The sequence below is a fragment of the Triticum aestivum genome, chromosome 3D, assembly GCF_018294505.1.
Source record: "Triticum aestivum cultivar Chinese Spring chromosome 3D, IWGSC CS RefSeq v2.1, whole genome shotgun sequence".
Lineage (NCBI taxonomy): Eukaryota > Viridiplantae > Streptophyta > Magnoliopsida > Poales > Poaceae > Triticum > Triticum aestivum.
In genome coordinates, this window is record NC_057802.1 from 18,760,904 (window position 1) to 18,777,608 (window position 16,705).

At 46.9% G+C, this 16,705-nt stretch overlaps 1 protein-coding gene across 1 annotated transcript; it reads left to right on the top strand.

Annotated features, from left to right (window-relative positions):
* The first annotated feature begins 289 nt into the window (after nt 1-289).
* LOC123076962 (LEAF RUST 10 DISEASE-RESISTANCE LOCUS RECEPTOR-LIKE PROTEIN KINASE-like 2.1) lies at nt 290-4,001 on the top strand. The gene is made up of 5 exons (XM_044499133.1): nt 290-1,072; nt 1,725-1,760; nt 2,070-3,129; nt 3,222-3,276; nt 3,437-4,001. The coding sequence occupies exons 1-5, from the start codon at nt 328-330 to the stop codon at nt 3,494-3,496; spliced, it is 1,956 nt and encodes a 651-aa protein (XP_044355068.1). The 5' UTR covers nt 290-327; the 3' UTR covers nt 3,497-4,001.
* The last annotated feature ends 12,704 nt before the right edge of the window (nt 4,002-16,705 follow it).

Here is a 16,705-nt window from a genome sequence, read left to right on the forward strand (position 1 = left end):
AGCAGGAAGCACACACGGGATGAATGTGTGGCTTTGGGTGGGACAAGACGTTCAGAAGCGGGCGTGGGGACCGGTCCGGACTCCCGCAACCCCTGTTTGTCTTCGGTTTTTGAAAAAAAGTATATCCGGATCGCATCGCGGACCAATACAAAACAGTATTGAAATGGCTTTGGCCTTCCGGACAGCGCGATCAGACGCGTGTAGGAGGTTTTCGGGGGGCGTTGGGATGCCCTTATTCAGTTTGCACACTCCACTTGCAATACTCTGCTACTAGAACGTTGCAAGAAGATGGACCCGTTTCATTTCCCTGGACCTGCTGCAGCAGTCATGTTCCGCTCACCCATGCTCCTACTGCTCACCTTCCTCCTCTCTAGCACCACCACTATAGCTGCCGAAATCCCGCCGTCGTGCGAGCCAGCGTCGTGCGGCGACCTCCGCATCACGTACCCCTTCTGGCTCGGCGGCACGCACCCGCCCGAGTGTGGCTACCACGCCTTCCGGGTCACCTGCGACCACCGCGCCGGCAGCAAGGCCTTACTCCAGCACTCAGTTTCCACGTACCAGATCCTCGACATCTCCTATCAAGACAGCTCGTTGCGGATCAAAAACGTTGAGCTCTCGGACGGCATGTGCAACCCCAAGCTCCATGCGAACGCCTCCTCCAACCTCGGCCTCGCGCCCTTCGGCATCAGCGCCGCCAACCAGGAGCTCTTCTTCCTCTACAACTGCAGCGCCCTGCCGCCTCCGCCTACATGGGCGCCCATGTACTGCGCCACTGGATCCAAGCGGCCGCTCAACAATTCGTTTGCGTGGCTTGCTGGGGCATACAAGCTAGACGACATTTCGAGGCAGGTGCACTGGAACTGCACGGCGTCCATGATGCCAGTGCTCGGGTACAAGGGGGCGACCGGGGTGGACTACCAGCGGCTGATGGAGGGCGGGTTCCTTCTTGAGTACACGGCCGGCGACTGTGTGGCGTGCATGGAGAGCCGAGGAATTTGCCGGACTAATATCACCAACGATATCTTCGAGTGCCACTGCCCCGACGGAATTTCTTCGTCCAACATCTGCGGTGAGCTTCACAAATTTAATCAGTAAAAAACATGCACCGCTTTAGTTCTGTAGCCTAAGTACTCTTTGGTTTTGGACCACTAATTAAGTTATGGTATAGAGGAGTTCTACAAGAAAAATAAACATTGCCTGCTAATTACTACTACAATATGCATACTGAATTGTACACTAGTGCAATTTCAACAGAGCTACCGCTCTAGTACAGAATCGTGAGTAAGTACAGAGGACATTTGCAGAAAAAAAAAATAACAGAGCTAATTGCTATGTTGACCGAGATGTACCGTCCATTCAAGTGTCATTCAAACGCATACCTACAAATCACTGTTTATGCAATAGCTTACATTGGCTATCAAATCTACAGACATATAACTAATAAGTAGCCCTTCTGTAAAGAAATATAAGATCGTTTAGGGAGTATGTTTTAGTCAAACAGGTCTCTGAGTGAAATAGTTGCTCAATCAAAAGAAAGTAGCATATGTAGTCCATGTTCTATTGTTCGTCACTATCGTGCAATGTATTCCTTTTTGTATATTACACCCACAGAATATTGAAGGTTTATATATGATGCTTGTCTCTTTCCTTTGAAAAAACAACCGACGTAATACTATTGGACGGCATTGATTTTACTCACAAAACTTTATGTTATATTCCAGCTATCATGGAGACCGGCACGAAGATTGTACTAATAGGTATGCTAGAATATTTGTCATTTTTTCAGATGTAATATTTAAATATCAGTAATTCACTAACAGTGATTTTGTGTATGAAATGGTAACTTTAGAATTATCATGTCAGTAACAATTGAAATTTGATCTAAAATTAAAATCTGCAACAAACTCTCAGTTTGTTCATAATACAAGACCGTTAAATTTATCGTATTTACCCGTTGCTTGGTTTTGACACGGTGTAAAGGAAAAAAAACTATTAATGGCCTTGGAAATCATAATGACTGTAATATAGCTTGTATTTAAAGGAAGTAACATCTGCTTGCGTCTCAGTTTTGGCAGTAACAGCTGCAACCTTGATCTCCCTCTGTTTTTATCTGCTGAGGCATATAAAGGTAAGACTATGGATTCCCCTTAGCAAGAAGACTAGCAGCAACACCGAAAAGAATTATGAGGCCATGATTGCAGCATATGGATCCCTAGCTCCTACAAGATACATCTACTCGGAGGTAATGAAGATAACATATTCTTGTAAGAAACAACTTGGAAAAGGTGGTTATGGTGTGGTTTTCAAAGGAAGGCTACAGGATGGTCGTTTGGTTGCTGTGAAATTCTTGCATGATTGCAAAGGAAACGGAGAAGAGTTTGTGAATGAGGTTCTGAGCATTGGAAGGACCTCTCATGTTAATGTTGTTAGCTTATTTGGGTTTTGTTTCGAGGGATCAAAGCGAGCTCTTATATATGAGTATATGCCTAATGGTTCCTTGGATAAGTACATTTACTCACAAAACCCCAAAGAAATTTTAGGATGGGAGAGGCTCTATGTAATAGCAATCGGGATTGCTCGTGGCCTTGAGTACTTACACCATAGATGTAATACTCGTATTGTCCATTTCGATATGAAGCCTCAAAATATCCTTCTAGACAAGGATTTTAGCCCAAAGATTGCTGATTTTGGTCTAGCTAAATTATGTCATACAAAGGAGAGTGAGCTTTCAATGACCGGTACTAGAGGAACAATTGGGTTCATCGCTCCGGAAATCCACTCTCGAACCTTTGGAGTTGTTTCAACAAAATCAGATGTTTATAGTTATGTAATGATGTTGTTGGAGATGGTTGGAGGTAGGAGAAATGTCAAATCAATTGTGAACAAATCTAGCGAAAAGTATTTTCCAGATTGGATTTACGACCACTTTGCCCAAGATGAAGGATTAAAAGTATGTGAAGTTACAAGCGAAGTTGAGGAAATTGCGAGAAAGATGACCTTAATTGGCTTGTGGTGCATACAAGTATTACCTATATATCGCCCTACTATAACAAAAGTTCTAGAAATGTTTGAGAAAAGCTTGGATGATTTGGACATGCCACCAAAGCAGAGCTTCTATGAACTACTGTAAGATGTTTCTCCCATACTTTTTTCCTTTGTTTTTCTGTGCCATTATAATTATGCAATAACTTGACCTACACGGTTATCTATCTTTCCAGTGAGAGTCCAACTAATAATATGGAAGTACAAAGTGTATGGTCTGAGACTGAGGAGGTAAGGCTTGCGAATTCAAAAATCCTATAACGAGCTTGTGACTTCATCACTAGCAAAAAGAAATTGCTAAAGTTTTGTGCAGATAAGAATTGTTTTGATAGAGGGTTCCTACTCTTCGTCGAGTCAATTTAATACGAGACATCTTCTTTGCCCCCTACAGATTGAAACATTGGAGATACGCCATGTCAAGGGTATGCCCCCCACAAGGGATATTGCCTAGGAGGTGCCATGCGTCGAGGAGGGGCACACGATGAGGGTAAGCCCCGTGAAGAGGGTATGTTACTGTCACGGCTATGGAATATTTCACCTATGCAGCACCACCAACAAAGATTACTCGCCAGAGGATATTGTGTCAGGATAATCCTCTGTGAGTAGCTGTAAAGACCACAATTGCCCGCATAATCCACCCCCTCCATCCTCTCCATTTATCCAGTGGGTTCCCCCAAGTTTACAGTCTAGTCACGATTGTAAACACACGTTGTGAATCCACAAGTGGCACGGTGATTTCCAATTATTTAGCTGTACTACAGTACATCGGGAAATTAAACCAGCGCAACAGAATTCTACATTGTATCACAAAATATATTTGCATGACCTAGAGTTGAGGGCATCCGCATCAAAAAAAGAATATCAGTTTTGTGTTCTCAAGTTCTAGCCACTAATGGTAGACAAGCTACCAAGACCTTCAGAACTAGAAATTTTCTCGAGATCACAATAAACACAATTTTGACCCTAGTTGTGGCCCCTAATTTTTCAGATGTGAATAGTGTATATTGTTGGAAATATGCCCTGGAGGCAATAATATTTGTATTATTATATTTCCAAATTCATAATTATAGTGTTTATATTATACACTATAACTGATATGATCCTGGAATATGTGATTCAGTGGAAAACTCATATGCACGTGTGGAATGATAAACGGTTAAATAAAAGGTTCCTAGTTTTGCCTCTATAGGACTAGCTCAAGTGTTGTTGGTGATCATGTTTTCCGGATCTTAGGATATCATTGAGTGTAACGATAGTCATAAAAAACATTGAGATTATGACGTTGGAAGAACGATTATACTGAATCGACCAAAACTTGTCTGTTATAAATTGAGTTAATATTGTCTGTAACGAATTGTAATCACATGGAGTGTTAACGTGTGAATTTTCTCCTTAGAACATGAGAGTATTGTAGTCACTTCTTACAGTACAGTGGGCTTTGGGGTTTCTCAAACGTAACATGTAACAAGGTGATCATAACAATAACTTACAGGTTCATTAGAAAGTTTGACAAGGGACTAAATAGCTCGAGAGTGGGATTTGCTCCCCTCAGGATGGAGAGATATTCTTAGAGCCCTCTTAGTGTGACGGCATCCATCATCGTCTGGCCAGACACAGGTGACGTAAAATACTGGAATATATTAACGAGAAAGAAGAACAAAACCAGTAACAAGGATAACGGTATAACACTACTGGAATCAGCTAATTTGCCATCTGCCAGCTCTTTGCCGTCTGCTAGCTGACGGCAAAGAAGCTCTTTTCCATCAGCTACCCAAAAGCAGACGACAAAGAAATGGCAGACGGCAAAGAAGCTCTTTGCCATCTGCGAGCTCTTTGCCGTCCGCTGGCGGACGGCAAAGAGAGAGGTGGCCCCCACCCCCCGCCCAAAAGCAGACGGCAAAGAAAGGGCGGACGACAAAGAGAGGCGGACGGCAAAGAGGAGACTACCTAACGGCCCGTACCTCCCCGCCCGTTACTCTTTGTTCTCTCCTCGCCGACGCGCCCCGCCACCACTTCCCACCCCACCACCGCCGCCGCCGCCCGCCGTGCGCCGCCGGCCCCACCACTCGCCGCTGCCCGGTCGCCCCACCACCCCGCCGCCCCACCGCCCCCCGCCCCGTCGCCACTGCCGCCCGGCGCCGTCGCCCCACCACCCGTCGCCCCCGCCGCCCCGTCGCCCCCGCCGCCCCGGGGCCCCGCCGTCCCGCCGCCCCACCGCCCCGTCGCCCCGGCCCCCCGCCGCCCCGACGCCCCGCGCCCCACCGCCCCGGGCCCGGCGCCGCCGCCCCAGGCCGCCCCGCACCCCTCCTCCACCGGCCACCTCCTCCACCGCCCCGCCCCCTCCTCCACCGGCCACCTCCTCCACCGGCCCTGCCCCAGGTGAGCTCTACCTCCTCTTTTTTTCCTTTTTTTTTTCTGTTTTTTTAGTTTTAGGTTTATGTTTAGTTTAGTTTTAGTTTTAGTTTTAGTTTTAGTTTTAGGTTTAGTTTTAGTTTAGTTTTAGGTTTAGATTTAGTTTTTTCCTTTTTTTTCTGTTTTATTAGTTTTAGGTTTATGTTTAGTTTAGATTTAGTTTTAGTTTTAGTTTTAGTTTTAGATTTAGGTTTAGTTTTAGGTTTAGTTTAGTTTGAGGAAAGAAGAAGAAGAAGAGAAAAAGAGGAGAGGAGGAGAAGAAGAAGAGGAAAAAGGAAAGGAAGAAGAAGAAGAGGAGGAGGAGAAGAAAAAAGAAGAAGAGGAAGAAGAAGAAGAAAAAAGAGGAGAGGAGGATAAGAAGAAGAGGAAAAAGGAAAGGAGGAAGAAGAAGAAGAAGAAGAAGAAAAAGAAGGAAAAAAAGGAAGAATAGGAAGAAGAAGAAAAGGAAAAAAGAGGAAAAAACCCCGACCCGACACGGCACCCCAACCCCGACCCGGCACCCCGACACGACACCCCGACCCCTAGACCCCGAACACCACACCCCGACCCCGACCCCACCCCGACACCCCGACCCCGAGCCTGACCCGACACCCCGACCCCGACACCGACACGGCACCCCGACCCCGACCCGGCACCCCGACCCGACACCCCGACCCCGAGACCCCGACCCCGACACCGACACGACACCCCGACACCGACACCCTGACACCACACCCACCGTTACCCCGACACCGACACGGCACCCCGACCCCGACCCGACACCCCGACCCCGAGACCCCGACCCCGAGCCTGACCCGACACCCCGACCCCGACACCGACACGGCACCCCGACCCCGACCCGGCACCCCGACCCGACACCCGACCCCGAGACCCCGACCCCGACCCCGACCCCGACCCCGACACCCCGACCCCGAGCCTGACCCGACACCCCGACCCCGACACCGACACGGCACCCCGACCCCGACCCGACACCCCGACCCCGAGACCCCGACCCCGACACGGCACCCCGACACCGACACGACACCCCGACCCCCGACACCTCCCGAAAAGGTGTTCTTTGGCCTTCCAGAAGCCGACGGGGTCATATATTTGTGAATTATTAGTTAGGTCATATATTTTTCGATTTTGTTATGAAAAACATCATATATAATTGTGTTGATCGGGTAGTTTTAAATGTGCAGTTGTTTCATCGCTGCGAGGTTTGGTGTTCGACGACCTCGCCGTGCGTTTGACGAGCTCTGCCCCTTCGTTCGTGGCTGAGCACAAATGACATGTCCTCCTCCCCCATTAATTATTTGATCTATTCCGATGAAACTTGATAGCTAGCTATATATGTATCTTGAATCATCAGTATGTGTAACCAATATGTGTCTCCCGTTCGAAAGCGTCATAGTTATAAATATGCATGCATTTGCATATTTATAACCTTGATTCTTTCGAATTGTCCAACGCTATCCATGGACAGCCCGAGTATGTTTAGATTGGGTTCGTTTTCCCATATGCTTTGCTCCGGATCCGACGCATAAATTTCGTCAGTGCCTCCCCTGTTGTTCTCCGGATACACATCCTCTCTGTTTATTGCAGAGACGTGTATCAGGAGAACAGCGGGGAGGTGCTGCCGAAATTTTGCGTAGGATCCGGAGCATAGCATGGGAAAATGAACCCAATCTAAACATACTCGGGTGGGATTAGGACCTATCATTACCTATTAGAGTGTAGGTTGCATGGACGTAATAAAATTGACAAAGTAGATCAACTGATGAATATATACATGGTGAATTATATATATATATATATTTGTTGTGTGTCTAGTAGCACTGAAAGTCAAGATGAGTGATCGTGCGTGGATGTACACTGGTCACACTGGTCAGAACAAATGAAGCACTGAATGGTTCACAAAAACCAAGGGGTTTGTGCGAGCCGCATTTGCAAATGGCCAGAGGAAAACCTGGTGCCCCTGTTTACGGTGCGGCAATTGGGAAAAGAGGACAGAGGCTGAAATGGGCAAACACCTGCAGAAGAGTGGTTTTACGCCCGATTATACGGTGTGGACATTTCATGGTGAGTCTGCCCAACGTGACCGAGCTGAGGTGGATCGTCGTCGCACCGACGAGCATGGTACCGGGATGGAAAACATGGTGCAAGACTTTGATGATGCTCAGGATTCGGACGAGGAGATGGAGGAATCTGCAAAGGCCTTCAAGGAAATGTTGGAGTCTTCAAAACGTCCGCTCCATGAGCACATTGAGCTTTGTCAGTTGGATGCCATCTCACAAGTAATTGCTCTGAAGGCTCAGTTCAACTTGGGCAGAGAATGCTACGATGCAATGATGACAGTATTTGGACGCTTTCTACCCAAAGGCCATGTAATGCCTGCAAACCTGTACCAGTCGGACAAAATCCTCCGTGCACTGAAGATGCCCTATGATAAGATACATGCCTGTGAGAAAGGATGTGTCTTGTTTAGGCTTGACTATGCGGACTTGAACTATTGTCCCATTTGCAAGTCTTCCAGGTATGTTGTGGTAGACAACGGTATGGGTGAGAAGACACAGACCAAAATCCCCGTTAGTGTTCTTCGGTATATGCCAATCGTACCAAGACTTCAACGTCTTTTCATGGTCGAAGAGACGGCCAGACAGATGACATGGCACAAAACGGGCAAAAGAACCGAACTAGATGCAGATGGGAATCTGATGATTGTACACACATCGGATGGTGTTGCGTGGAAAAAGTTTGATGAATTACATGGTGACAAAGCGGCAGATCCGAGGCATCCTCGAGTCGGCATCAGCACGGATGGGTTCAGTGTGTTTGGTATGACGGCAGCCCAATACAGTTGTTGGCCCGTATTTGTCTTTCCACTCAATCTCCCCCCCGGACAGATTATGCAAAGAAAGAACATTTTCCTGACGTTGATAATTCCAGGGCCCAACTATCCGGGGAAAAATATGAATGTGTACATGCAACCGCTTAAGGACGAATTGCAAGAAGCCTGGGATAATGGGTTCAAGACATACGACGCCTATAGCAAACGGAACTTCATAATGCGTGTCTGGTACATGTACTCGACGCATGACTTGCCGGCGTATGCGCTATTCGTTGGCTGGTGTGTGCATGGAAGGTTCCCGTGCCCCACATGCAAGGGAGCTCTTGAGTTTCGTTGGCTTCAGGCCGGTCGCAAGTTTTCTTGCTTCGACATGCATAGACAGTTCCTGAATCCTCGCCATAAGTTCAGGAAAGACAAGAAGAACTTCATCAGAGGTAGAGTTGTCAAAAACTCTGCACCACCTGCATTGACAGGCCAACAGACCCTGGATCAGTTAAACGCTCTCGAGCCAGATCCAGAGCGTCCAGGGTACTTCAAGGGGTATAATTCTAAGCACGCCTGGACTCACAAAACATGCTTATGGGATCTGCCTTACTTCAAAGACCTCCTTTGCCCACACAACATCGACGTGATGCACACTGAGAAGAATATCGCCGAGGCACTTTTTGGTACATTGTTCGGCATAGATGGGAAGTCAAAGGATAATACTAAGGCTAGAGTCGATCTGGAGGCGCTATGTGATAGGCCGTTACAAAACATGAAAGAACCGAAAGGAAAGCAGAACTGGACGAAGCCAAAGGCATGGTTCAATCTTGGAAGGCCAGCTATGAGGGAAATTATCTTGTGGGTGAAAATGCAGTTGATGTTCCCCGATGGGTATGCAGCGAATCTACAGAGGGGAGCCAGTCTTGATAAATTGAAGATATTTGGTCTCAAGAGTCATGATTGGCACATATGGATTGAGCGGGTAATGCCGGTGATGTTGCGTGGCTTCATCCCTGAGGATGAATGGCTAGTACTGGCAGAACTCAGCTATTTCTTCCGTGTTCTTTGTGCGAAAGAACTATCGCCTGGCGTGCTAGAAGAAATGGAAGAGTTGGCGCCGGAGTTGATCTGCAAGTTAGAGAAGATCTTTCCACCGGGCTTCTTTAATCCAATGCAACATTTGATTTTGCATCTCCCGACCGAGGCAAGATTGGGGGGGCCGTGCAAAATCGTTGGTGCTACCCAACTGAGAGGATGCAGAAGACGCTTCGACAAAAATGTAAAAATAAACGTAGAATTGAAGCATCGATGGCTGAGGCATTCATCACTGAGGAGGCGGCAAACTTCGTGACAGCACACTACGAAGCCAAAAATCGTCATTTGCATAATCCGAAGCCTCGGTACAATGCTGACGACCCTAAAAAGGGTGGATCCAACCTCAGCCTATTCAAAGGGAATCTCGCACCAGCCAGTGTTTCAAATCTAGTATCTTTGGATAACGAACAATGGCGGACCATTTCGTTGTATATCTTCAACAACCTGATAGAAGTGCGGCCGTACATCGAGTAAGTTCTCGGTACATAGTTTCACAACTTCTATTTCCTTTGAACTGCTCTTATTCCTGGATATTTCATACAGTCGATACGTCGCCTTATTCTCGTATGGAGCGGTGATCCAAAAGGATTCTGTCGAAGAGTATGAGCTTCTCGCAAAGCAAGGAGGCGGCTATCCCGGTTTCATCTCTTGGTTCAAACAAACGGTAATTTCTATTAGACTTTAGGCTAATTTGTAGGCGGCTATCCCGGTTTCATTCGCTAATTTGTGCGTAATGCAACAATCCTTTCATATTAAACTTGTAGGCTAATTCAGAGTCTATGGACGCCGAATTGAGACAAGTCGCTAATGGTTTTGACTATAAGGTCCGTTCATTTGACAAATACGACATCAACGGGTATCGCTTTCGTACCTATGGCAAAGAGCTATCTATGGCCGACCGAAAGTCTACAAATTGTTGTGTATCTGCTATCGGCGAAGGAGGTACCGAGTATTATGGGAGAGTTGAAGCAATTTATGAACTTCTATTCTATGGTGAAAACCCACCGAATGTCGTAGTCTTCAAATGTTATTGGTTTCAGCCGAAGGAGACTAGAAGGACTCATGAACATATAGGGCTAGTTGAAATCAACCAAAGCACCCATTTAGATGTTCCTGATGTCTATATTACGGCTCAACAGGCGACCCAAGTATTCTATCTACCGTGGGCCTGCCAAACTAATCCAAATCTGAAAGGTTGGGATGTCGTTTATGAAGTGCCGCCACGTGCTAGACTATCTCCCCCAAAGGAAGAGGATTATGAACCTCACATTAACCCAGACACATATGAAGGAGAATTCTTCCAAGAGACACGTCTTTCCAAAAAGCGTTTCAAGAACCGCTATACTTCACCCCAAAACATTGAAGTAGACAGCGACAGTGAATCCGACATCACCCCAGAGGAGGAACAAGAAGAGCCGGAACAAGAAGAGGTTACTGCTGCGGATGACCTGTCATTGCTTGACCGATTACGTCAAGGTGGCCTTCCACATGTTGATGCCACTGAACCCTATGAGCCCGTCATTGATTATAGTGATGATGATGATTATGCATTTATTGATGATACTGATCGAGATTATTAGTAGTGTCAGGTATTAAATTTTTTTATGTTGTACTTGATGATGATACACTTAAGTGATACACATATTATTATTCATGTCGGTCTTTTTTTATGTTGTACTAATTTCGTTTACTGTTTGTCATGGCAGGTGTTGAAAGATGGTGGGCGCTGGTCGGGAGCGCGCCAAGGCCCCTTCTTCGTCGGCGCGTGGTCTGAGGTCTTCCATTCCAGACGCACCTCTCCGCCGAGCGTTGCTGGACAGTATGGCCACACCGCCGGGCCCTTCTTCGTCGACCGCGGTGCCCAGCAGGGGACGAGGTAGGAAGAGAGGAGGTGGGGCACGTGGTCGCGGGAGAGGAGGTAGGGTGACTGCTACGGCGCCTTCCTCGCCGCCACCCCCAGCTGTTTCACCCGAGCACGTGACTGCTAGGGTGGACTCGTCCGAGGAGGAGGCTACACGGACTCCGGTCCACGAGCCTCCGGTCCACGGGTCTTGGGCCCACGAGCCTCGGGTCGACTGGCCTTCGGCCCACGAGAGTTCGGCCCACGAGACCCCGGAGGAGCACACGTCCGGATGGGGTACCTGGCCGGATCAGCCCGAGGAGCCGAGTGGCCATGCTGATGATGGCGGGGAGCCGACTGATCTTGAGGAGGAGGGGGGCACCGTCTACCAGCGTGGTGCTACACGGCTCCCGTCCGTGCCGGCGACCCGCGAGCAGAGGTGGTTGATTTTCCCTGATGGGGAGAGGTACGTAAGTGCATTTAATATTTTTGTACCTTCTGCATTCACGTTTCTTCAAATAACTAATGCGTTGGCCTTGTCATGCTGCAGGGGTTGGGACCACCATCATAGTGTCCGCCGGCCCAACTCCGTCCTTGGAGTTCTTTGCCGGCAAAACTTCCCGGGGTTTGTCACGTTGCCTGGTGAGGGTCGGCTTCCAGAGCTTGGATTGAGCTGGGAGCACTACGTGGCTGCCCCGGCCCCGCCGGATGAGATTATCGACGGTGTCGTGTGCGACACGAGGGCAGACATGGTGATCAGAAAGTTCTGGGTAATTTCTCCTTTACACATTTAAAAATCTTCAACTAGCTAGTTATTAATTGTACTAATCAATATTGTCTCATTTGATTGCAGACATTCTACAGGTGTGAGGAGGGATACGAGGAGGACGCGGCACATGTTATCGAGAACGTCTGCAAGCGCCTACTCCAGAACTTACGGCACGAGGCTCGGGTGCAGGCTGTTCGAGACTACTACGCCTTGCGTGGTATCAAGAAGACCAAGCCGGCGTGCCGCGATAAGTTCCTGAGTAAGGAGCAGTACATGAAGGTAATTCTTAAGGCCTTCTACTTAAGTTCCTTCATTTAGTAATTCTTAGCCGTAGCGCTCAAGTTTCTATTTGCTAACTTAGGCGCCTCCGAGATGGTGTGCGGATCGGATGGATTGTTGGGAGGTGTTGGTCGATGAGTGGTGCTCAAAAGAATGGCTAGCCCTCCACAACGAGGCCAAGGACAAACGTGCCCAAATGGAAGGTGTGCCACACCATCAAGGCAGCTCCAACTTATATCAGTTCGGGCGCAACTGGGTATGTGGTTTGCTTCATGATTCATGCAATTCATTCATCATGCTAGCTTGAGCCCTTTAATTACTAATTTACATTGTTTCTCTCTTTCAGGCACGCCACAATAAGGTGGATAAGGTGCCAGAGGTGTACGACCTGTATGCCATGGCCCACACTGCCTCTTTCAAGAAAGTCAAGGCTTTCTCTCAGTCTGACCTCGATGATGCAAACAACTTCACCAACATCTCCTCCCACAACAAGCTCGTGAGATATAGAGATGAGGGGAAGGCGAGGAAAGGGGAGGACTTTAACCCGAGCCAGGGTCCCATTGATCCAGAGCTGGTGATGATATCTGGTGGCGGGAGGTCCCATGGCTCCATAGCCATTGGAGATGGACTTATCCGTTGTCCTAGCACTCTCCCGGAGATCAAGGCGCGCCAGTCGAGCTCCGCTCCTGAGATAAGGCCTCGTGAACGGCCAGTGCAACTCGCCATCAAGGTTAGTGATAGGTACTCAGTTATCTTTCTCCATTACATTGTGTGCGCTTCCATCAATGATTACAAATGGTCATGTGAGTGGTGTTGCAGGCTGCTATATAGAGTGAGAGAGATAGAACGGAGAAACTTCTGGCGGAGGCGGCGGAGAGGCAGCGGGAGTTGGAGGAGAGGACGACAAAGATGATGGAGGAGGAGAGGGCACGGAATGACATGCAGGCAAGGGCCATGTACGAGCTCCTTGTGGTAAGTTTCTTCTGTAGATTAGGCAAAACATTCATGTAGTGTTTTTCTCATTACTAACTAGTATGACTGAGTCGTCAAAACCAAATGTGCAGTCTATGTGCGAGAAGACCGGTCAGACCGCTCCGCCGATGCCAGTGATTGCTCCTGGGGCCATGGTGAGTTTAATTTGAATGGACATTACTTGCTAGTCTTAACATTTGAGTGTCATCATGCTAACAAGACATTGGAAATGATCTTTGGTGCAGCGTAACTCCAGACAAGCATCGCACGATCCTTCTCCAGCTACCGACACGAGCCAGCCCGCTCCTACACCTCCTGGATCTTGGTAAGTTTATCTAGTGTTTTGCTTAACACATGCATAAAGACCTAGACTTAGCTTTATTTCCTCCAATGCTTACCATAATGACCTAGACTTAGCTTCTTCTCCTCCAAAATGACTTAATAAGCTTACTGACCTCCAAAACCATCCATTTTACCTAAGTTAGCTCTAAAACGATCTGTACTTAGCTTACTTATGTCAAAAATTGCATAATTAGCTTAGTTAGCTCATAAACGATCCATTCTACCTAAGTTAGCTCTAAAATGACCCATTTTACCTAGGTTAGCTTATAAATGATCCAGTTCATCCAAGTGAGCTAAAAAATGACCCATTTTACCTAGATTAGCTCCTAAATGATCCATTTTACCTACGTTAGCTTTAAAATGACCCATTTCACCTAGGTTAACTCCAAAATGACACATCTTACCTAGGTTATCTCATAAACGATCCATTTCAACTAATTTAGCTCATAAACGATCCATTTCACCAAGTTAGCTAAAAAAGATCCATTTCACCTAAATTAGCTCTTAAATGATCCATTTCACCTAAGTTAGCTCAAAAAGATCCATTTCAACTAAATTAGCTCATAAATGATCCATTTCACCTAAGTTAGCTAAAAAACGATCCATTTCAACTAAGTTAGCTCATAAATGATCCATTTCACCTAAGTGAGCTAAAAAACGATCCATTTCACCTTAGTTACCTAAAAAACGATCCATTTGACCTTAGTTAGCTCATAAACGACCCATTTCAACTAAGTTAGCTCATAAATGATCCATTTCACCTTAGCTAGCTCATAAACGACCCATTTCAACTTAGTTAGCTCATATATGATCCATTTCACGTAAGTTAGCTCATAAATGACATACTCTTCTTGTTCTAGTCTTCTTCTTGTTCTACTCTTCTTGTTCTAGTCTTCTTCTTGTTCTACTCTTCTTGTTCCAGTCTTCTTATTCTAGTCACCTATTTCTAACTTTCTTATTTTTCATTTTGCAGATTTCATTCACTTGACGAAAGCTTGCATAGATGGAGTGCTCCTTATCCCTTTCTCTGTTTCTTTTGTATCGTTGAACTATGCATGTATCGTTGGATGAAACTATTGTAATATATATGGTTGGATGCCTCTATGTTGAACTTGCTATGTATGATGGAACTATGCATGTAATATATTTGGTTGGATGGAACTATGCATGTATGATGAAGTTATGTGTTGGATATCTTATATGTTTGCTCTGTAATTGCCTTGTGAAATATATCTATATATGTCATATATATTTGCTGTGAAAATTGTTGGATTTAATAAAAAAAGAAAAAAGAGCCAATATGCAGGCTCTTTGCCGTCTGCCACCGACGGCAACGGGCTCTTTGCCGTCTGCCGCGGACGGCAAAGAAGACACGTGGCATCCAGCTGTGCTTCCTGGGAGCTGACCCATTTGGTCAGTTTGCCTACAGTGGCAGACGGCAAAGAGTAAACGAGTTTGCCATCAGCGGCGGACGGCAAAGGCCTGCCATGTAGTGACGTGTAGATGACATCATACGGCGGACGGCAAAGACACTAGAAAGTTTGCCGTCCGCGGCGGACGGCAAAGGCCTGCCGTTAGCCACTTAACGGACTGAGAGCACAATTATTGCCGTCCGCTCTCTTTGCCGTCCGCGGCAGACGGCAAAGGGCCTTTGCCGTCAGCCGCCAGGAAGCAGACGACAAAGTAGCTGTTTACCGTAGCCTACTTTGCCGGAGCCTTTTGCCGTCCGCCGTTCATGCCTTTGCCGTCCGCCGTGTAGCTGATTCGTGTAGTGTAATGAGCATAGTGATGACTCAGTAGGATACCGATGCGTCCTGGGTTTTGTGAAGTATCGTGAAGGAAAGGGAACATCACATGGTAACCATAGGTTCACTCAAAAGTCATTCATGTGCTCATAGGGATCGATATGGACGTCCACGGTCCAGCTGTTGGTCATTGAACGAAAGGTTTTGTTCATGTCTATGAATTATCGAACCTATGGGGTCACAAGCTTAAGGAAATCACAGTCTGCTAAGTGTTAGTAGGATGGGAGTGATGAGGATATATTTTTGGAATTGCTTCATTAATATTCGGAATAGTTCTGGGAGGATCCGGAAGAGTTTCGGGGTCACTCCAAGGGTTTCAGAGAGTATCGGGTAATATCGGGTATTACTGATAAATAAATAAATAAATAAATAAATAAATAAATAAATATATATATAGGTGAAAAATGTTTCCAAGGATGTTAAATTAAATATATAATGGTCTGAAAGTATTTAGAACAATTTTATATTTAATTTAATATCAGTTGGCCTAAAAAGGCCAAGTGGAGGAAGGCAACTTGGGCCACAAAGGCCCAAGTGGGGAGGCGCCCCCTCCCCCTATAGAAGGAGGCCGAATTGGGGAAGGGGGGGACTCACCTTCCCTCTTTGGCCGACACAAGGGGAGGGGAGTCCTTCTCCTCCTCTTGTCAGCCCTCTCTCTCCTCTAACCTATATATACTTGAGGATTTATGCTCTTTTGAACACACAAGATATGGAGCCTCCTCTAGTTTTCTCGTTCTAATTCTAGTTGGTGCTAGTTGACTAATTAGAGCTGGACTAATCCTATAATTCTCATAATTAGATTCTGCATGTGGTTGTAATCTCCTCCCTCTAATTTTTCAGCAATGATTAGCTCTCGACGGCGAAGGGTTGCCGGATCGCGAAGGCCGCACGCTTGCAACCAAGTAGACAGGTCGTGCTTTCAGACTTCAGTTTGAGGGACTGTTCGTGGGTGGTTCCTGGGATTGTTGCTTTGCTCCCCAAAAGCATTAACGCCATCTGCACTTAAACAAAACCATACGTTCCTTGCGTCACCTGCAAAGTCCCCCCACTTTCTCTCGATTTTCTCCACTGCGACCCGTCAGCGGGTGCTCTCAACTTCCCGTCTTTCTTACGGTCTTCTTTGTGCCATCACAACAACTTGGCATGCTCTTTGTTTCTGAACAAATGTTTCAACCATGGTATTATAAGAGAATACCACATCACCTTGGCAGGAACCCTCTTCCTGGGGCGCTCGCCCTCAACATCGCCAGGGTCATCTCGTCTGATCTTATACCACAATGCACAGCATACCGGGCATGCGTTCAATTCCTCGTACTCACCGATGTAGAGGA